Below are 22,579 nucleotides of genomic sequence, written 5' to 3' on the forward strand. Positions count from 1 at the left end.
CAGACACAGCAGTGCTGCTGGAGTTTTTAAACACCTCAGTGTCACTGCTGGACTGAGAATAGTCCACCAACCAAAAATATCCAGCCAACATCGTCCTGTGGGCAGCGTCCTGTGACCACTGATGAAGGACTAGAGGATGACCAACACAAACTGTGCAGCAGCAGATGAGCTATCGATTGTCGGACTGACAAGGTAGGGGTGTCTAAAAGAGTGGACAAAGAGTGGACCCAGTGTTTGAAAACTCCAGCAGCACTGCTGTGTCTGATCCACTCATAATAGCACAACACACACTAACACACCACCACCACGTCAGTGTCACTGCAGTGCTGAGAATGATCCACCACCCAAATAGCACCTGCTCTGTGAGGGTCCATGGGGGTTCTGACCACTGAAGAACATACTGAAAAAACAGTGGCTTGCAAAAGTTGGGGAACATTTTATATTTTATGGTTTTTTTTAATATGTTTTTAAGATTTTTTTCACTTAGAAAATCAACAAAACACACAGTTATTTGCATTTGTTTATGTATATACACACTTCCTTTTATTGCACTCATTGTCTTTTGTCTTTCGATCTTGTCACACACACACACACACACACACACACAGACACACACACACACAATAAGAAACAGTTTTTGAATTAGTGCTGTCATGATTACTCATTGATTCAAATTTAGCTTCTTTATAAATGGGCAGTGATTAGCTATGGTCTGCATGATGATAATGCTTTTACAGTTTGACCTTCTGTTGACTTAATTAATCATCAAAATAACTGAACGATTACTTGCTTATGAATATGATCAGTAGAGATCACCCTTCATGAAATCGCTTGCAATTACATTCACTTCAGAAAAACATGAAATTTATGCAAGTCACAATTAAAATCCACAGATATGAGGCTTATCAAGTGAACCTCTGATTTAAAGAGCAAGAATCAACAGCAAAATATATAAATGTATTAAACAAAAACACAAAAACAGCATGCGTACCTTCTGCATGACCTCTGTCCACTGTAAAACTGTCTCTGGACGGCTCTGTGATCAAAACCCCAACACAGATCTGAGTTACGAACAGACACAGAGAAAATTCATTTTCACTTTTACTAAATTTACAGCAGTTTATACTCAGCAAATCAAGTAAAGAACAGCAGGATTACAGCATCAGCACATATCAATAACACAATGAAACTCCCACTGAGCTAATCTCTTTAATTACACTCCCCCACTCGCTCACCCCCACTGTTCAACACACCCCCCCCAGCATCAGACTCACTTTATTATTCACTATGGCACACTCACCCCAAAGGACTCTCGCCTCGAGTGCACTTTAAAGCAGTAATTCAGCTGAAAATTTAATATATACAAATTTTCCCCTCATAACAAAATGTATAACAGACAAAAGTACAGACAGAAGTCCAGCTATAAATATGTATATAAATGGTTCGCATATATGCATAAAGATTACAATATTTTAAACACAGGTTAAGTGTCCGTCACAATTATTTATGTTTCAGATAATTAACTGACCATTAATAAAACCCACAAAATCTACAGCACTTATAAAACAGTCCCAGCCCACTAAAACCACACGTTACCTAATAATATAATCGAATATAACTAAAATACTTCAAAAATCATATTGTTTTTGGACAAATGTGTGAATCCGTACAAAGTCTCATGCTGAAACATCCTTTTTCATAAGTCATGCATTATAGGTTACAAATAATGTACATTTACTTCCCTCAACATTCACTCAATCTATCCAGCTCTATGAAATATCAGCTCTATAAATCACATATTCAACTGCAACCAAATTTCCTGAAGATCAGAAGAAGAAACAATTTTTTAGGTATTTTTCTTTATTTATAGTGATATTGTGATACTGTGTTCATGGTTCTATATAGAACTATTTTCTTTACTAAAGAACCCTTGCAGAATCATCGTTTTAAAGACTGTACACCAAATGTAATTGACCAGCCAAGACGTGTTTGGTGTCTGAAGCTAGCTTCTTTAGTTCCAGCCTTGGAGCTAAGAAGCTAATGTAGCTAAGAAGCAATGGAAGCTTATGTACACAAATTAGCATGGTACTAAGTGCAGGCCTAAATCATCACACATTTGCCTCAAACCGTGTGGAGCTGATCAGTGATCTCTATGCTATGTAGTTAAAAACGGTAGCAGCCATCCTGAAGGCTCAATTGTCGCTTTAACGGTCTCATTTCTGAGCAGCAGAGCAGGGCAGTGACTGTCGGTTGGCTTTATTGAGATGCAGACTCATCTTACAGACGGACGTCCTGTCTGATCAGTAGCGCAGTGTGGGGGAGGGGAGACGGTCAGTCTCCTTCAGTCTGATTCACCTTGACCAGACGCTCAGACAAATAAGCACGCTGTCTAACACCCTGTACATTTAGAATTTAGAGAAATATTATTTATTATTAATATATTGTCATTGTGTCACAATTTGCTTTTCTATATCTGGTCATATACATGACTATATATAAATATATTTATACATATGTACATATACATATGCATATACATATACACATATTTATACATGAATTTATATGTATTTATATGTAAATAGATAGATGGAGTCACTGACCAACTGCATATTTTATTACAGAGAGAGCATAACTAGTGCTGATTATTTGGATTTAGTAAAATGTTGAATAAAAATAGTATATATAATATTAGTGATTAAAATATTATATATGCACGCTGTTCAACACCCTGTATATTTCATTTATATAAAGGAGAATCGTTACTGTTATGTTATACATGTTGTTATTATGTGGCAGTTTGCTTCTTAGCTCCCACCCCATGCATGAGACTCTGGCAGCACTGGGCAGCTCCTTCAGTGACAGGCTGCTTCACCCCAAGTGTGTGAAAGAGCGCTATCGCAGGTCCTTTCTTCCTGCTGCTGTTACACTGTACAACCAGCACTGCTCCTAGTAGAACCCTCCTCAACCCCCCATTAGACCTCACACACCTACAACACAAAGTGTGAATTCATCACTATTTCCTATGTGCAATATAATTAATACTCCATGTGCAATACATGTAGAATATCTATATAGTGTACAGACTTTTTACTTTTGTATTTATAATGTTCATATTGTTAATTCATCACAATTCCCACGTGTAATATAATCAATAATCCATGTGCAATATTCTATGTGCAATTCAGGTAAAATATCCTTACAGTGTAAAGACTTTTTTTTTGCGTTTTTATTTATAATTATGTTGTATTGTTCATTTTAATTAACATAATAACATAACAACATAATATAATAATATCAAGTAACATTAATAATAATTAGTAACACTGTAACCTTGTTAAGTTAATTACTTTGTTAATTCTCTTCTTGTTACTTCTTTTCTTGAGTGGTTTGCTCTCAAGAAAAGCAAGGCACTCAAGAAAAGAAGTAACAAGAAGAGAATTAACAATGTAATTATAATATAAAATGAAATAGAAATAAAATATATATAAAATTAAGCATATAAAATGAAATAGAAAAATACAAAATTAAAGCAAAGCAATCAAGTAACACTAATTGTATAGCCACATTGTTGGAATGTGTTTATTTGTATGCAATGTTTACTGTTTATACTCTGTTTATATTCTGTATTGTCCATTACATTCGAAACTCCTTCACATGCAGGTTCACTCAGCCAGTGAAGTGATCCTGATTCGGACTGTGCTGTTCAGCAAGCACGAGTAACTGTTAACCATTCAACCAAGAAAAACTCTCCATAATTTATGATTCAGCCCAGAATCCAAAATCCAGAGCCTGAAGAGAGAATGGAGGACCAGCAGACTGCCCGGAGAAACCAACCTACTGCTTTAACATTCTGAGGGCTAATTAGCTGTAACTCATTATTTGGGTTTTGTGTGAGGATGTAGTGAATATTTTATGACTCAAGCACATTTTCTCTGGCCTAACAAACAGACTCTGAGTAGGTTTGAGAGCCTAAAGGCTTTCTGAACTCATTTCCTTCCACATGAAGGAAGACAAAGATGTTTTATCTGCAAAAAAAAGCAGCTGTTTGGTTCCAGACTCTGGCCTTTTTATCGGGTTGTGCTAGTGGCTAATCGGATGGTTTTTGTTTGTACGCCATGTGACGCTCAGACACTCGCTCTTACAGTTTTCCATTCACAAACAGAATGGAGGCCATTCACACTCACAACATTCGCACAGCATGAAAACTTTCTCAAAACAAGCTGCAGCTGAATGTCCGTCACGGTGCACATATTTTCAGTTCCGATACAATATCTGATTCTGAGGTCATTCGATTCAATTTTCAATAACAAATCCATAAAATCACAATTCCTAGAATTGATGAGCATTTTAGAAAAAAGGCCCAGTCACTGGAGTGTGGGTGTGTCCACAGTATAATCCCCACCCACTTTTTCTGATAGGCTGCATCCAGATGGCTAGTTTCGGTCATTGGCTGTGTTGGAAATAGCCTATTACACACTACCTACATACTGATTGTACCCAAAAGTAGTGAATAGTATGAATTATGTGTCCAACATGAATTTCTTCAGTATGGCAAAGAAACCTGGATTACAAACTACTCCGGATATTCCTGTAAATATTCCAGCATCCAGCCCGAGTTATCTAAGGGCAGCCTTTACACAAGGCAAAGGTAAATAACCTTAAATTACCTGTTCCAAATGTGTTCACTATTCATAGAAAAACGTATTTCCAAAATATTAATCTTAAAGGTGAAGGCAAAAATGATCTTAATATCTAATAAGTCAATAGAAAGAGGTTTTATTCCAAGTGATTTTGGAGCATTTCTATTGGTCAATTCATCTTTACATTTTCACAAAGTGTAAAGGGCAACTGCCATTTTCAAACACACGCACACACACACACACACGCAAACACACACGCACACACACACACACGCACACACATTTTCTAAGACGCTTATCCTTCTGGGTCACTGGAGGAGCTGTCTATCCCAGCAGTCATTGGAGGGAAGGCAGTAAACACCCTGGATAGGTTGCCAGGGCAGACACACAGACACACACATTTACACACACATCCACACCCAGGGGCAATTTAGTATCTCCAGTTGACCTGACTGCATGTCTTTGCACTGTGAGAGGAAACCAGATAATAATGTAGAAAAATGACAACTGACAAAAATGAAGATATATATATATCTGTCTATCTATCTATCTATCTATCTATATATATATATATATATATATATATATATATATATATATATATATATATATATATATAGTAATGTTTTGCCCATGACCTTTTTTGCATGAGCTTGTATAAAAAAAGAGAGGGCCAAACCCAAAATGGCAAAACATGAAAGTAGCTGTTAATTGCAATTCTTTTCATTTGCTGAATTTCAATGCAGTCTCACCTCAACCCTGCGGTCATAATTATAACAGACTATTCCATGTTGTTGAGGCAATTAAGCAATAATCTTTGTTATGAAGAGGAGCTTTTTCAGTGTGAATTTCTGTGTGTTGAAGGAAAATCTAATAAACTCATCCAAGTGCAGCAGAAAAACGCAAAAAGCAAAATGAAACAAACGTTTATTGCTTCACTCCTAGCAGACCAGACATAACACCAGTGTGAATGTTAAGTGTGAATAGCTCCACTGCTGGAGTTACTCATTACTACAGTACTAAGTACATAATATTCTCACAGCAATCTCAAAATGAGAAATATTGGATATATTGAGTAGATTTAAGATGATTTCACTTGCCAAGGTATCACTTTTTGCAGGGTAGCCTGTTTTAAAACGGGCATCCAGAGGTCCCAATCCTCCTTTACCCTCGAGCCCTAAAATCACCAAATACGCCCATGATCTTCAAGGCATACTGCAGCCCAAAACACAACACAGTCATTACTAGGGGCGCGGGAAAAACTCAATTCTTAGACGCATCGCGATGCAGACGTGAACGATTCTGAATCGATTCACAAATGTCAAAAATCGATTTTCTAAATATTTAATTTATAACGTAATGTTGACCGAACGCAAAAAATCGGAACTGGAAGTGGGAAAGTGCAGCGCCCGGACAGTCTGTGGCGGCACATAACAAAAACACAAAAGGATGAGAAAGAAATCCGACCAGCTCCCTCTGCATTAAAGCCAGGTTAGATCAGGAGTCACAACACAAATGATAAGAAGAGACATTTTGTCCAAACCACCTCGGGAGTCACAACATTTAATGTCCAGTATGTTTCAGTATGTATTGCTGTCCTAGTATGGGCTAAAAATATAAACGAGAGCGCAGATTTACTTCGCTCTGCTTTAAGCTTTACAGCCGCTTTCCTCCCATCTCCGCCAGAAAACTTTTCTTCAAAATTAGAAGAGTTTCTTGTAAAATGTCTCAGCGTCTGGCTGTTTTACGAGGCTGAAGTCGCTTCTCATTCGCCACCTTCTCGTTCTAATTTTCCCGTTCCACCTTAAATTCTGCCTTAGGCGCCGAATGTAACTGCTGCACCAGTACATGCAAACTGGCACTTATACAACAACGAATTGCTTGTGTTTTCCCTAATTTTTCCTGTTGTATTCAAAAAAGATGATGGTCACATTTTGTCACAGCCTCACACATTTTCTTACACCAGTTTTACATCAGTGCTTACAGGAAGACAACTGTTTAATAATTAGCCTCCTGTATTAGTCACTGCATCATAATATACTGTATTATTTTAACTAGCTCAGGTGGATCATAGCTACTGAATTAAACTTAGAGGACTAAATCACAGCTGAACTAAAAGAGCAGCGATGCCTCCATTTAGTGGAGGCAGTGAAGTGGGCGGAGTCTCTCCATATGCAGAACAGCGGGGGGAGGAGTCACAGTACTAGGAGGGTCAGTTGAGTATGGCTCAGAAAGACGGATGCATTTACACTTGTGTACAATCTGGGTAAAATGCATCTCAGGCCTCCTAAACCTGTTTTAAATGGCTGCACTTACACTTGCATTTTTATGTGGATAATCTCTATATAGATACAATCCTGACAGTCATGAAGAATGAACAAAATGACAGGGTGTGAACGGGGTCAAATACTCGCTTCTTCAACTCCGACACATCTGGGAGGCAGAGTCGACTCTTGACTCCTGACTCTTCAGAGGGTTGGAGCTGATTCTGTGACTGTCGACTCTTGTTATTATAAAAATAAAAATGTAGCAATTGGCTCAAGGGAGTAAAACAGTGTTTCTAAAGCTTATTATGTACTGGTGAAGCCATGCCTTTTTATGACACGTGGAAGCCTGTAAAATGAGTTTAAAGCTGCACTGTGTATGACTTGGGGATTTTGGGGATTTGGTTGACTCTGGTCAAAATGTGTAATTGCACTCAACGTGCAAAAGAACATTCTGTAGCGTGGGATGTGCTTTGGCCCCCTTCCCCGACTGGATGAATCTGCTGACTGAAAGAGAATCCAAAGAGTACTCAGTCTAAATGTAGTGAAGGACGCGTCTTCTGAGGATGTGAGGGAATTATCTACTGTTGTCATCACATCTTCATCAGTATAATGTTGACACTGAGATAATCTGAGGCCTAAACATCGGGCCGGATCTTCTTTTTGAATCTGTGCATGTGATGTTAATACGTAAAGACGTATGACATGGTGTGAAAAACTTGACGCCTCTGACTTGAATGATTATTAGTGTAGAGGGTGACTCGCACCGGCTCACGCTCACCATATTTTAGCCTGTTTTTATTCTCCTCACTCAGTAATGACACTTGTTTCAATTTTAAAAAAAAAGGTAACATTGTGCAGGTTTAAGTGTTATGCTCAGTGAGCATGTTGAAGCATGACCCCCTACCTAGTAAGTGACATAAGCTGCGGCTTGTCGTGAGACTTAAACATGGGGGTCACGTCAAACGTTTCAAATTTTTACTAAATCTTTACATTACAGAACTTGAATTAAAAAATAAAATATTAGTGCATACAGTATACAGTTGGCCACTGCATGCTTTGTAACATGAGAGACATCTTGTGGTAATGATAAAGAGCAATGCTGTCACCACTGCCACCTGGGTTAGATCGAACTAAGCTTACAGTTAGCAGGGTGAGCAAGAAGTACTGCGTGCTGAGCCCTGGATCGAGAATGCTGAGAACATTACTTATAAGTTAAACAGTATTAGAACCCTAAACCAGCACCCAATCATCTGCAATTCACACATTAGCCAGTTATAAATGTATACAACCTAGACAGCTTGTGGTAGTCAGTGAGATTAGCATTTAATTCTACAGTACCTTAGTGAGATAGGACCCAAAAAATCCTGCTTAGGCCCCCCAAAAGGCTAGAATGGCTCACCAGCCACTGCATTGCAAAAGATGATATCTTTGCAAGTGAAATGATCTTAAATCTATTTATACCTAATATCTTTCATGCTGAGATTAGATATTATTAGATGTATTGAATAGATTTAAGATCATTTAACTTGCCAACATATCACCTTTTGCAGCGTGTAAATACAGACTCTCTCCAAACTGTCATATTGTTGTGTGATTAATATATTTCAGTGCGTATCGCAGTAGCAATATGCAGCAGTATAATCATCAATATGATATTTAGTCCATATCATGCAGCTCTGTTCAGTATCAACACTGTCTCTGCTGTTTTCCTCACAAATTCCTTCAGCAGTCTCTCTTCTAATCCTATCCAGAGTCAGTGGGGTGCAACCCAGTCGGTTAACTAGGTGGAGGTCCGACTCAGGTCATGCTCACTGAGGCATGAAGGGCATCTCACTGAACACTGACGCGCACGTTAACCTCCACGCCACTCTACTCACATGATTTATCACCACCAACAAAGACCAAATGGTGCTCTGTTAGCGTCAAGAGGACCCATCTGCATCAGACTCTCCGCAATTCAAGTTCAATTTAGGAAGCCCCCCTTTAGATGGGCCCTATGGGACGAGGTGTGATTTAGCGCAGACGCTGTTGCAGAATGAAATCTTTAAATCTTGATTAAGTATTTGATATGTTCTTCCACGGGGACGTGAATTACTGCTGCCTGTTAAAGTGGTAGTTCACCAAATTTACCCAGTTTTGCCCTCCAAATATTAGTCAGCCCAGACATGTTTGGTGTCTGACATTTTGTTTTTCAGTTTCAGCTCCAGAGGCTGAATTACAGAGACATCTTCACTGTGAAATCTGATCTGTTTAGTCTCCGTGATGACTTCAGTACAGACTGAATTTAGGACAGCAGCTTTTACAGAACAACAGTTCCTACCTACATAATCTCATCATTAACTCCAGATAAGAAAACAGTATCACACAAACATCCTGACTAGACTAACTAGACTAAATCTCCTAAATACCGTCCTAACTTTAGGATAAACCCCAACAGAGTCCTAACTTCTGTTTAAGGGTCCGTTTCTATCGTTTTTAGGCATCTGTGTCTGCAGCATAGTTCACTACTAGCATACTGACGCTACATTTATTTATACTGTAAAACACTACTTTCACTGTGAGACGTTTTTCTTTTCTAACTCTGCGTTTATCACACAGTAACAGCAGCAGTAACTTACATTTTTAACATTATTTTGGTTACGTGTTTACGTCTCAGCTGAGTGGATCGTCGGTGCTAGGCAACAGACATTACAGTCAATTGTTGACTTTGACTTAGCAGGTTAAGATTTCATAACTTGAGATGATTCTGTAAGATAAGATTTCTAAATTAAGATCAGATTCGCTTCTGTAATACGAATTTGTGAAAAAACTTATCTTGATGTGTCGGATCTTAACTTAGGACAAAAAGACAGGAAGTGTCTGTAATACGGCTCCAGAGCTACAAGGCTAATGTACTTATAGAAGTAGTGCTGGTGGTTAAATGGAATACACATCTACAGGTTATGTTAACGTATTTACTACTGGAAAAAAGCAAATGTAGAGGGTAAATTATCAGCCTCAGTCAGTTCAGAATCTCTAATAGACTTGATTATGTGGTTTCTGACACCGTATGACTCACTGTTATCTATAAACATGGACACAAAGATGGACAAAATTCAGGATGGCTGCTACTGTTGTTTTCAGTCGTGCTTCTTACGTTTCTCTAATTAGCTTCAGCAGCAAAACTAAAGAAGCAAATTTCAGACATCAGTGATTTGTGGCTGATCCATTGCTTTAAGGCGATATTCTCTTGAGGTGAGAGTGAGACAAGGACATGAGCTGTTCGGTGGGATTATATTTCTGCACATCACCTCAAAGAGCTTCACTTCAGAGAGAGAATTAAACCGTCTCACAGCCTGTCACTGCGCCTCAGAGCGAGCTGAACAGCAACCGCCACAGAGGAGCTTCAGACATACCAGACAACCCTGGGCTGGCAGGAGATCATGACACATTTTAGCAATAAAACAGAAAATTCTAGTGTATATCACTGTCGTGATATGCCTTGCAGTGCATTAAAAACATATAACCAAAAAAAAGAATCTTAATTCTGATCCTACACAATCTTCAGTCATGATTATAACAGAATGATAATCTCTATTATGGATGTTCTTCAATGTAATTTTTGGGAGTTGAGAGAAAATAAAACAAATGTTATCCAAGTGCAGGGAAACGCAAAAAGAATGAGAAAAGCAAGAAGTTTTCGGTTTCACTTCCAAAAACTTGGAGTAATTACTCAAAACAGATAAATCTCTTAAAGTGCACTAATTAAATTACTTATTACTTCTTGGAAAAAGTAATCTCACTACTCATTACTTTGCTTTACACTGTGTCAAATTATTTCACAATACTGGCAGATAATTTTGCTTGTTTCAAGCATATTTTTAAAACAAGAAAACATCATCCGCCAATATAGTGAGATCATTATACTAAATAAAATTACTTAAGTAAAATGAAATAAGTTGAATTATCTCATAATATTCTTTCAGCGATCTCAAAGTGAGAATTATTATACGTCAACTAGATCTAAGATGATTTTACTAGATAAGATGTACATTTTTGCAGTGTAGTCGGTGGGGCCACTCAGGGGCCAAGAGCTGTAACTGATTCAAAAACACTAGAAAAACTAAATCCACCCTAAATATCACCACATCATTTAAACAAATAATACACGGTGCAGCTCTAGAACACAGCTGATCTGTATCTGCTCCGACTAAAATGGATGGGCTCGTGTTTCAGGCCCTCCCTAATGGATCCACTCCTACATAAGGCCGTGGACTAAAAAGCCGTGCTGGTCAGCAGAGCAGCGATATGATGCGGTTTAGAAAGTAAAAAAAAATCTTAAGATTAAAAATCTTAAATGGCACACTATTTAAGGTGGAATGGGAGTTGAAAGGTATGAAAAGGGATGAGGAAGTTGTTCTCTGCTGGACAGGTGGCAACATTAACTTATTTTTGCTGTTTTACAGAATCAATAGGTCAGTATTGTTTTGCTAATTGCTAATATTTGTGTTAGCTTTGCAGCAGCAATTGCAGCGACAGTTTGCTAACCCACAGTCTAGCTAACATTTGATACATTACTTGCTGTGTGGTTGTTCACTGTAACGTTATATCATGGTATTTGTTTGTACAACATTTGTGAAGGTTTTATAGCCAAGAAGATCTCAAAAAAAACAAGTTTGCTAGCTCAGTGTCGTTCGCCTTGGCAATGTGCGTCCATGAATTTGGGGGCAGAGCTTCTGAAGGAGTACTGAGGGGAGGGGTGTGTTTGTTTAGCTGTTGAGTTCAAACATCAACATTCTCCGGAATCACTTACTGCACCTTTAAATTATATTAATTTATACATATTTCTTGAATATAACACCAGATAATGCTTTTTCTGTGGCATAATTGAACAAAATGTAAACATTTAAAACCATGTTGACAGGGTCATTAAGGCCACCATGTGGCACACTGCTTGATGTCTGAGACACTGTTTTTCGATCGTTCTGAGAAGATTTTGGACTAAATGTATACATTTTACAGTGCTCTCACTGTGGTGAGGTACATACAGGGCATTGTACGACAAAGGAAACTGATTATTACAGGTTTTCCACTATTTTCCATCAATCACATTCCACATAAAACTCAGAAGACACGTGTAGGTTCACAGGTGGTTTTGGATAATAAATAAAATGTCTATATTTGTGTTGTAGTCATGGTGACCCCTGGTTCCTATCACCACCACTGTAAAGTCATCTGAACCATTTCATACCAAACCACTCTGAATGACTCATTTTAACCACTGAATCATGCAGAAATTTTGAAAAATCACTGGAATTCTCCTTTCAGACTGCAGCCTGAGACGCTGGAGTGTTCGTAGGGCTGGAACAGTCACCAGTTTAAATGATATGTTTTAAACAACTTCATAATCAGGCTGTTAAATTAAAATGATTCCAATAATCGAGTAAGATTAGTGTCTTTTTTACAATGTTTTCAGTGAAACCAAACAGCTCTACTAATGAACAATAACTGTGTTATGTTTATCTAAATTATGTTTGAAAATACAGCAAAATGAAAGCGAGCTTTCTAAAGTTTACATACTTTATCACTGTTGTAAGTGATGAGGTGATTTTCATATCGTCCAGTCTCTGGGTGTAAGTGTGCATGAGTAAGCAGCGCAGGAGTAAAAACGTCATTACAGCAGCAATGAGGCAAACACACGGGCTTCCTGCCACTCAGTGCTCTCACATAAAACACGTTCTGGGAAGCAGAAACCAAACCAAAAGCACACGGCCCAACCCACAACTACACTAACGGAATTATCTCTGGTTTTCTATAGCAAGGGGCAAGTAGAAAAACAGCCACATTTAACCCTTTACACTGTAAGGGCCTGTACGAGGGACCACGCATCAGTTCCTCAATCTCACAACTACAGAACTTACATGTCAGTTTCATAAAAAGATATTGAATAATTCATAGTTGATTCAGAATAATTTCTAGCAGATACTGAATAATTCATCGTAGTTACTAATAATGTTTATAGTGAATACTTAATATTTCATAGTAGGTACTGAATAATTCATAGTAGATACTGAATAATTCATAGTAGTTACTGAATAATTCATAGTAGATACTTAATATTTCATAGTAGATAATGACTATTTCATAGCAGATACTGAGTACACTGAATACATACCACAAAATTAGGTTTTGATAAGTGGAAAAGTTAAGTTCGATAAGATATAACAGATGAAAAGTCTCAGCAGTGCAACATGTAAAAATGCTGTCAGAAACAATAAATATCATGATTATGTAATACCTTTTATTCAACATTTCAATCCCTGCAACTAAACAGGACTATTTATGCTCTCTGTGTAATAAAACACGCAGTAGCTCAGTGTTTTTTATGTACTGACGAAATTCACAATATGCAAAATTTATCACATTAAAGATAAATATCGCCATATTGCCCACCCCTATTCATAAAGGATACTGAATAATTTAGAGAAGACACTAAATAATTCTTACTAGTTGCTGAACATTTTAGTAGCCGTAAAATAATTTGTAATAGATATTGTTTTTGCATATATTATATAATTAGCAATAAGTATATTTATAATGAATAATAAACCTTATGATTAGTAACTGATTAATAAGCTTACAGTATAAAGTTTCTTTCTTAAAGCTGCCTTAAGTGTCTGTAAAAGTGACCTCATAACATAAAACATTAAAACTATCACATATTTAAATTTTTATCAGCTATTTTTTTTAGTTTAAGCTGCACGCTGCCGCTTCATGTGCTCCACTGCTATCAATTTCAACCAGAAAAACAGCCCATGATTGCACGTGAAGACGGCCGTCAAAGCCGGAGGAGAGAAATCAGTAAGAAAGGAAATAAAGCCAAAACAAACCCACTCAGGCCAGGTTTCCACGCTGCTCTGAAGGGGAAATCCTACAGCTTCACACTTCCTGCCATCTTCTCCTCTGCTCCTCTCTCTCTCTCTCTCTCTCCCTCTCTCTCTCTGACCCCACCCCCCCTCTCTCTCTCTCCACCCAAACTGAAATGCACTTATCTCAGCACAGCAAGAGCGAGATCAGCCAACGCCCAATCAGGCCCGTCGCTCCGTCGCCCGGGCAACGCTCCACTCCATTTCAATTGGTTAGAATTCTCCAGGCCCTGGGATGCTGGAGGCATCACCGTGGCGATGCCCCGTTTGATCCTTTGGGACCAACACTGGAGACTCCAGAGCACTGCACGCTTCTCAACAACAAGGTCAAGAACTTTATTATAATCCATATCAGGGTTTTTATATTGTAGTTTGGAAATTTGGTTTTTCATTTTAGTTTTTTGATTCAGCTTAGTTTCTGTTAGTCTTAAGGGCGCAATGGTTTTACCCTTTTATTAAATACCAAACACAGATACACACTTCTAAACTCTCATTCACACACTGAAAATGTAATATAATATAATATGATATAATATAATACATATGTATACTCAGAGAATAAAGAGTCCTATCTGTGATGCAGCTGATCAGGTAAGTCTCACACCTGTGGCTTAATGCGCCGTGTTAGAAGAAGAAAAACATGCTAAAGAGCGCTGCTCTAGACGTCTTTATCGCTGTCTCTATCAGAATCCGCACAGCCCACCGGAGCGCCTCTGTAAACACACAAATCCCCCCCTACTGCTGAGAACCTGCTTTGAAATCTTTCAGGGCTTTTATCATCAGAACAATGACTTTACTGCAGTTTTCCCCACAGAGAGAACCTTCAGCACTTCAAAACACACACAGCACACATCAGGGCTGTATATTCCTGCCTTTGTGGGGGTTTTATGTCTTTCTGTATGAGTGAATAACCTTAAAGCGATAGTTCAGCCACAACTTCAGATTCCTCCAATGTTCCCTCCTTTACCACACACGTAGTTGATCAGCCACGGCATGTTAGGGGTCACAATTTTGCTTCTTTAGTAGAGCTATGAGGCTAATGTAGCTAACAAGTAATGGAAGCTTATACCACCATTTAGCATGGTGCTAACTGCATGGGGTTCTATACAGAACCATCTACAGCACAATTTCCATTAACGTGACGAACCATTTCCCCACACAAAGAACATTTTAATTACGCAAAGGGTTCTGAACCCTTCAAATGGGTTGAAGAACCACCTTTTTTAAAGAAAGTGGTACACACTGTTTCTGCGATTCACTCAGATATCAAAAAACGTATTGTATGTGTATAACTGATGTCTATACAGGCCATTTTTATACATACAGTACTGTGAAAAAGTCCACACTTCATTTATTTGATTTGCACTTGAAATGTCCAATAAGTACATGTTCTTCATTTTCAAGAGATATTTCTGTGGAGATTAGATATAAAATAATTCACTTGCATAAAGGAGGAGGAAGGTAAAGTCAAAAAACAGGATTTTTTTCCAAAACTGAAATGATTAAAAGCTACAGAGCAAATGTGCTTCCTAACAACCACCTGGAAGACCTGTTAGACACCAAAAACTGTCCCCATCAGACAAACAACACTTAAAGCTTTCATCTTTGAGAGAGAGGAGAAAATCAAGCTGCTTCAGATCTGAAAACATCCACAGGTGTTTCTGTCCATCCTTCCACTGTGAGAAGACAACTCAGCGCTATGGGTCTGAAAGGATGTGTTGCTGTCAAGAAGCCTCACTGAGAAAAGGAGACAGACACATCAAACAAAGAAGCTGAACAATGGACTGACCACCCCAGAGTCCAGACCTCAACATCACTGAATGTGTTTGATTACTTCAGAAAAAGAGTACCCAACTTCTAAGACTGAACTTTGGAGGCGTGTCTGCAGATTTCTGTGAGAAACTGAAAGTGAGTCTCCAGAGAAGAATGGAAGCTGTAATAAAAGTAAAGAGTGACTCACTGAACACTCAAACAGCTGATAGCAGATTTAGTTGTTGAGGCTTCTGTGTAATTTTCTGCTTTTTTCCTGAATACCTTGTATTTAAGTGTAATTTTGAGTGGAAATTACATAAGTAAAGGGTGGTCTCTGACTTTCGCACAGTGCTGTATGTGTATTACTACCCCGTTCAACCCCCCACCCCCACTCAGAGCTCAGTCTTCCCGCTGTCCTCGTGCTCAGAGCTCAGTCTTCCCGCTGTCCTTGTGCTCTAAACAGTCCTCCTTATCTCATATCACACTCTGCTCCTTCCTGTACGCTCAAGCCTCATGCACACACTGAGGCCGGAGGCTGACGTTGTCCGGCGGTCTCACAGTGACAACTGCATTCACCATTAAGACCTGCTCAGACCATCGGACTAATGGATTTGCCCAATCAGTTTAACGTTCCATCGATTAAATCACTAATGCAGTCCAGCTCTGTCCAACAGCCACTCACACACAGCCGTACCAGAGACAGGCAGGGGCGGACGATACGGCAAAAACACAGCATCACGATACTTTAAGACATTTCCACAGTACTTGATATGGGTTACATTTTGATAAATCACTCTCAAAATAATTTCTGTTCAGAATATAATACACTGCACTAAATCTAATTAAACAGGACTAATTATCATCTCCCTGTGATCAAACATGCAGCTGGACACTGATGATATCAATACACCCAGAACAGTGTACTGTGACATAATTTACATATAAATTGCATATAATCGTATGACTAAATACAAAAAACAGGGTTAAAAGCACTAAACACATCAACTACTTCTGGCTTATTAGTCAGTTATTTATCTAAAGACATTATTTAAAGGGTGCTACTAATTATTCAATACTGACTATTAATTATTTAATAATTACTACAAATTATACAGTAACTACTATAATTTATTCAATGTCTACTTTGAATTATTCAGTATTCACAATGAATTATTTAATATCTACTATGAATTATTCAGCATCTACTATGAATTATTCAGTATTTACTATGCATTATTCAGCATCTACTATGAATTATTCAGCATCTACTATGAATTATTCAGTATCTACTATGAATTATTCAGCATCTATAGAATATCATACTATTATGAATTATTCAGCATCTACTATGTGAATTATTCAGCATCTACTATGAATTATTCAGTATCTACTATGGAACTGTATTCATTTAAATCGCTGCCGTTTTTCGTTTTTGATAGAATTTGAAAACGCCTGTTTCCCTTTACATTGCGTGTAAATTTCATGATGAATGGACCAAAAGAAACAGCACAAAATTACTTGGAAAGATGTCTGGTTCCACTGACTTACATTAAAAGTAAAGTTAATTTCTCCTTCTCCTCCTGTAAAGTTACCATTTTGGAGATTTTTGGAGGTTTTGTTCCAACAGCAGCGGAATGCACCTGATTAATAGCCACATCTGATAAAGGCTAGCAGGCTTAGCCTATGTGGCCGACCGAGAGCGCAAACACAAACAGGACAAGACATAAGTAACAACGTCTGCAAGAATAACGAAGACTCCATCAGCACCAACACATTCCTCAACATTTCCTGCTGCTTATGGCAGGAAAGCACAGCTGCGCAGCTCTGCACACCAAACAGCCCGTTTAGACCTGAGAGCTTTAACAGCACAGCCCAGTTATTATGATATCAGCAATCATGGTGGCCTGTACGCTGCATCCCACTTAAAAAAGATGGTTCTTTAGAGTTCTTTAGTAAAGGCAGTGGTTCTGTTTAGAACTACAAGTTCTATGTAGAACCATTTGCATGCTTACATGGCTCTGGTTGATGGTGAAATGGTTCTTTAAATAGATATGGGTTGAGAACAGGTTGTATATGATTCAAAATGGTTCAACGTCAAGTAACAGCAGAACCCTTTTGGGGGCTGTACAGAACCATACACAACACGTTTTCCATCCATGTGAAGAACCAAAGAACCATTCAAGCATTCAAATGGTTCTATACAGAACTTGTGATGCTAAATAGAACCACTGCTTTTGAAGGACCAGCTTTTTTAAGGGTGTACAGAAAATAAATAAACACTGAAAACAACCAAAAACAACAAACGCAAGTGAGCTAGATTAAGATTCAAGGGTTCCTTAGTAAAGGCAGTGGTTCTGTTTAGAACCATGAGTTCTATATAGAACCATTTGCATGCTCAAATGGCTCTTTGGTTCATGGTAAAATGTTTCCTCAGATTGATATGGGTTGAGAACAGATTGTATAGGGAACCAAAAGGGTTCTCCTACTGTTCTAATGTCAGGTAACAAGAGCAGAACCTTTTGGTGCTATATAGAATCATATACAACACATTCTCCATCAATCTGAAGAACCATTTCACCAAGAAACATTTAAGCATGCAAATGGTTCTATACAGAACTCGTGGTACTAAACAGAACCATTGGTTTTGAAGAACCATCTATTTAATGGTGCACAAAATAAGCACTAAACACAATCATAAATATAAAACACAAATAAATAAACGCACACAGGCTAGATTAAGATTCAAGGGTTCTTTAGTAAAGGCAGTGGTTCTGTTTAAAACCACGAGTTCTATATAGAACCATTTGCATGCTTAAATGACTTAAATGATGCATGGTTCATGGTGAAATGGTTCTTCAGACTGATGGAGGATTGTTGTATATGGTTCTAGAGTGAACCTTTTTGACAATGGATAGATACAGCACCAACAAGGGTTCTGCTACTGTCACAATGTCAAGTAAGAACAGCAGAACCCTTTTGGGTGCTGTATGGAACCATACACAACATGTTCTCAATTCCTCTGAAGGCAAAAAGAACCATTCAAACATTAAAATGGTTCTAAACAGAACTTGTGGTTCTAAATAGAACCACTGCTGTTGAAGAACCATCTTTTATAAGGGTGTACAGAAAATAAACACTGAACACAACCATAAACAACAAACACAAATAAACAAATGCAAGTGAGCTAGATTAAGATTCAAGGGTTCTTTAGTAAAGGCAGTGGTTTACAACCACGAACCATGAGTTCTATATAGAACAATCTGCATGCTCAAATGGCTCTTTGGTTCATGGTAAAATGGTTCCTCCGATTGATATGGGTTGAGAATACGTTGTATATGGTTCTAGAGGGAACCAAAAGGGTTCTTCTACTGTTCCAATGTCAAGTGACGACAGCAGAACCCTTTTTGGTGCTGTATAGATCCACAAACAACACGTTCTCCATCCATCTAAAGAACCATTTAAGCACGCAAATGGTTCTATACCGAACTCGTGGCTCTAAATAGAACCATCGCTTTTGAAGAACCATCTTTTAAGGGTGTGCAGAATATAAATGTACCTTCAAACAACACTGAACGGAACCATAAATAAAAAAAAACACTAACAAACAAACAAATAAACGCACGCGCGCGAGCTAGATGAAGGTTCTACATGTTAATCTGGGCATCATGCTCGCGCTGAAGGTTAATGGCCTGTAGAGCTCGCGCCTCCACACTGTTCTCCCATCAAATAAACACCTGCAGAGCAGCACTGAGCTCAGCACGAGCTCTCAATGTACAGTACATCTAAAATACGAAGCCCAAATGAGAATGTATGCATGATTTGGGCGCGTGATGAGCATCAACACTGACGCTCGCGCGCGGACCGCATCAAACGCAGATGCCTCGGTAGGTCACTGTGATGAGCAGCTCAAACAGAGCAGAAAGGCCCGAATATCAGACAGAATCTCACCTCCACAGATCTGGGTCTCCTTTTTCCTTCACAGCGCAGGATTTAAAGCTCCACTGCGGGACGGCGCACCGCTGCTGCTGCTGCTGCTGGATGGAGGAAGCGTCGAGTGATTAACCCATGGCGCGAGGCGTTAAAGGGGAACTCCACCGATTTTCAGAACCTCTGCACAAATTAATGGCTGAGATGTAAACATAGTCATTCACTCTGGTTTGATATCATGTGGTTAATTTTGTGAGAAACTTACGGACTACTGTTTTCTTTACAGTGGTGGTGATAGGAACCAGGGGTCACCATGACTACAACACAAATATAGACATTTTATTTATTATCCAAAACCACCAGTGAACCTACACGTCTTCTGAGTTTATATGGAATGTTGATGATGGGAAAATAGTGAAAAATTTGAACATTTTTCTTTGGGGACTATTTTGCCTCACAATGTTCTGCATATTATGTATCCCTCCACCACGATTGGATTTTAAGGCCAAAATCTTTTCAAAACTATCGTAAAACAATGACATCAGGCAGTGTATTCATAACCGTTTCATGTTGTAACTTTCTGTGAGGGAGATTTTTGGACGTCTGGTTCCTATCACCACCACTGTGAACAATTCTGACTTTCACACCAAACCACTCTGAATGACATTGTTTACAATTAAAGCATTTACTTCTACAGAATTTTGAAATTTGGTGGAATTCCCCTTTAAAGGACAACTCCACTGTTATTTAATATATATATATATATATATATATATATATATAAACATGCGTTTTAACACGTATGTTTTAATGCGTTTGGTTGAAAAATGCCTGCTTCTATATCAGGATATACTTAATAAATGACCTCTTTTTTTTCCTCGGTGCATAAAGTAAAACTAGAATATTAACATAAAGACATTTTAATATATCGCTAAAGCAGTGATGCAATATTCTCTCAACAGATGTTTTTTTTTCATTTCCACCTTATAAAAACACAAGTATGAAGAAGAAGAAGAAGAAGAAGAAGAAGAAGAAGAAGAAGAAGAGATCCACTTTCAGCCACAAGAGGGCAGCAGAAACCCATTTGACACCAGGCGCTGTCCCAATCGGCGCACGCTGTAGGACACCTTGAATCCTGTTCCCGAGTCTTGATTTTTGGATTTTTCTAGTACCAGAAACCGGATTCGAGATCGATATCTGAAGAACTCTTATGAAGGGTGTCCCATTTCTCATTTCTGCATTCAAACTGGGGGCTCACGGGCGCCATCTATACGCCATTAGGCCAGGATCGCACTGATGTGGGCTGTGTCACATTTGCAAGGCGGCAGCCTTCGAACGTCGCCTTTCTCGGCTGCAGACGTCACAACCACTGTCCCAGTTCAAGGGTACTTGTAGAAAGCTCAAGTGAAGTTTATTAGATGGGCCTTCGGAGGAATGAGCTCTCAAATGAGCTGGTTATAAGTAGTTTGTCATGTGGAAATCTAATATATGGCAATGCTGGATTTCAAATATATGGCATATATTAGCATATATGGATTTACCTCATATCCAACTTATATGAGTCACATTCCAACATATATGTGAGATATATGTTATGTGATATACAAACATATACTGTATAAAACATTTATTCCTATATAGATGGCCTATATTACTCATATGCTAGCTGCATGTTATATGTTGCTGGTGTATTTCATTAAAATTTTTTGCTTTAAAAAAAGTAAAAAAGTATTTCGGTGTTTGTATTACACATGATCCATGTCTGATGTATATATGCATGATCCTTGTATGTATATCAGACATACAGTATATATGTGATCTATTATACATATGTTTTCACCCACCTATCAGACATAAATATGGTCCTTTCATTATGCAGAAATGTCCCATATTTGATACTTGTACATGTGCACATAGCACATAAGCACATATTTGTGCTTTATGATATGTGTGCATAACCATATATCAGATTAGATGTGCAGCTAAAGTCTCCACAGCTAACAACAAAAATAAAGGCAGTTCTACAGCAAAGTTGACAGTCAGACAAGACAGTTATTTACACGTTTTTTGAAAACGTTCAAATGTTTTTTTTTTCACGTTCAAAGTTCTCACTGAGGCTAAACCAGCCATGAGCAAATGCATGCTAACTAAATACTATGAAGCTAAGGCACTGTGAAAATGGAGCAGAGCCAGTTTGGAGGGCCTGTAGGAGAATTTGTTTTTAAATGTATGTTGGCCTTTTAAATTTACAGTTTACTTAGTAGCAGTAATGCTAACAAATCAGCACTCAGTAGCAGTAATGCTAACCAATCAGCGCTCAGTGGCAGTAATGCTAACAAATCAGTGCTCAGTAGCTGTAATACTAACCAATCAGCGCTCAGTAGCAGTAATGCTAACAAATCAGCACTCAGTAGCAGTAATGCTAACAAATCAGCACTCAGTAGCAGTAATGCTAACCAATCAGCGCTCAGTAGCAGTATTGCTAACCAATCAGCGCTCAGTAGCAGTAATGCTAACCAATCAGCGCTCAGTAGCAGTAAAGCTAACCAATCAGCGCTCAGTAGCAGTAAAGCTAACAAATCAGCGCTCAGTAGCAGTAATGCTAACCAACCAGCGCTCAGTAGCTGTAATGCTAACAAATCAGTGCTCAGTAGCTGTAAAGCTAACCAATCAGCGCTCAGTAGCAGTAATGCTAACCAATCAGTGCTCAGTAGCTGTAATACTAACCAATCAGCGCTCAGTACCAGTAAAGCTAGCCAATCAGCGCTCAGTAGCGGTAAAGCTAACCAATCAGCGCTCAGTAGCAGTAATGCTAACCAACCAGCGCTCAGTAGCTGTAATGCTAACAAATCAGTGCTCAGTAGCTGTAATGCTAACCAATCAGCACTCAGTAGCAGTAAAGCTAACCAATCAGCGCTCAGTAGCAGTACAGCTAACCAATCAGCGCTCAGTAGCAGTAATGCTAACCAATCAGCGTTCAGTAGCAGTAAAGCTAACCAATCAGCGCTCAGTAGAAGTAATGCTAACCAATCAGTGCTCAGTAGCTGTAATACTAACCAATCAGCGCTCAGTAGCAGTAATGCTA

At 38.5% G+C, this 22,579-nt stretch overlaps 1 protein-coding gene across 7 annotated transcripts in view; it reads right to left on the reverse strand.

Annotated features, from left to right (window-relative positions):
- dmtn (dematin actin binding protein) overlaps window positions 1-19,772 on the reverse strand; it is a 39,606-nt gene extending 19,834 nt beyond the window's left edge. For 2 of the 7 annotated variants that reach the window (XM_036594853.1, XM_036594846.1), the window contains exons 1-2: window positions 13,784-13,900; window positions 992-1,061 (exon numbers count right to left, since the gene is read on the reverse strand). In XM_036594853.1, the coding sequence (XP_036450746.1) occupies window positions 992-1,000 (9 nt within the window). In that variant the 5' untranslated portion in view covers window positions 1,001-1,061; window positions 13,784-13,900. Of the gene's footprint in view, window positions 1-991; window positions 1,062-13,779; window positions 13,901-19,515 lie in introns of those variants that run through there. The other 5 variants (XM_036594852.1, XM_036594850.1, XM_036594849.1 and 2 more) reach the window with 5 other exon arrangements.
- Between the last annotated feature and the right edge of the window lie 2,807 nt (window positions 19,773-22,579).

This window comes from Colossoma macropomum, unplaced genomic scaffold, assembly GCF_904425465.1.
Source record: "Colossoma macropomum unplaced genomic scaffold, Colossoma_macropomum, whole genome shotgun sequence".
Classification (NCBI taxonomy): domain Eukaryota; kingdom Metazoa; phylum Chordata; class Actinopteri; order Characiformes; family Serrasalmidae; genus Colossoma; species Colossoma macropomum.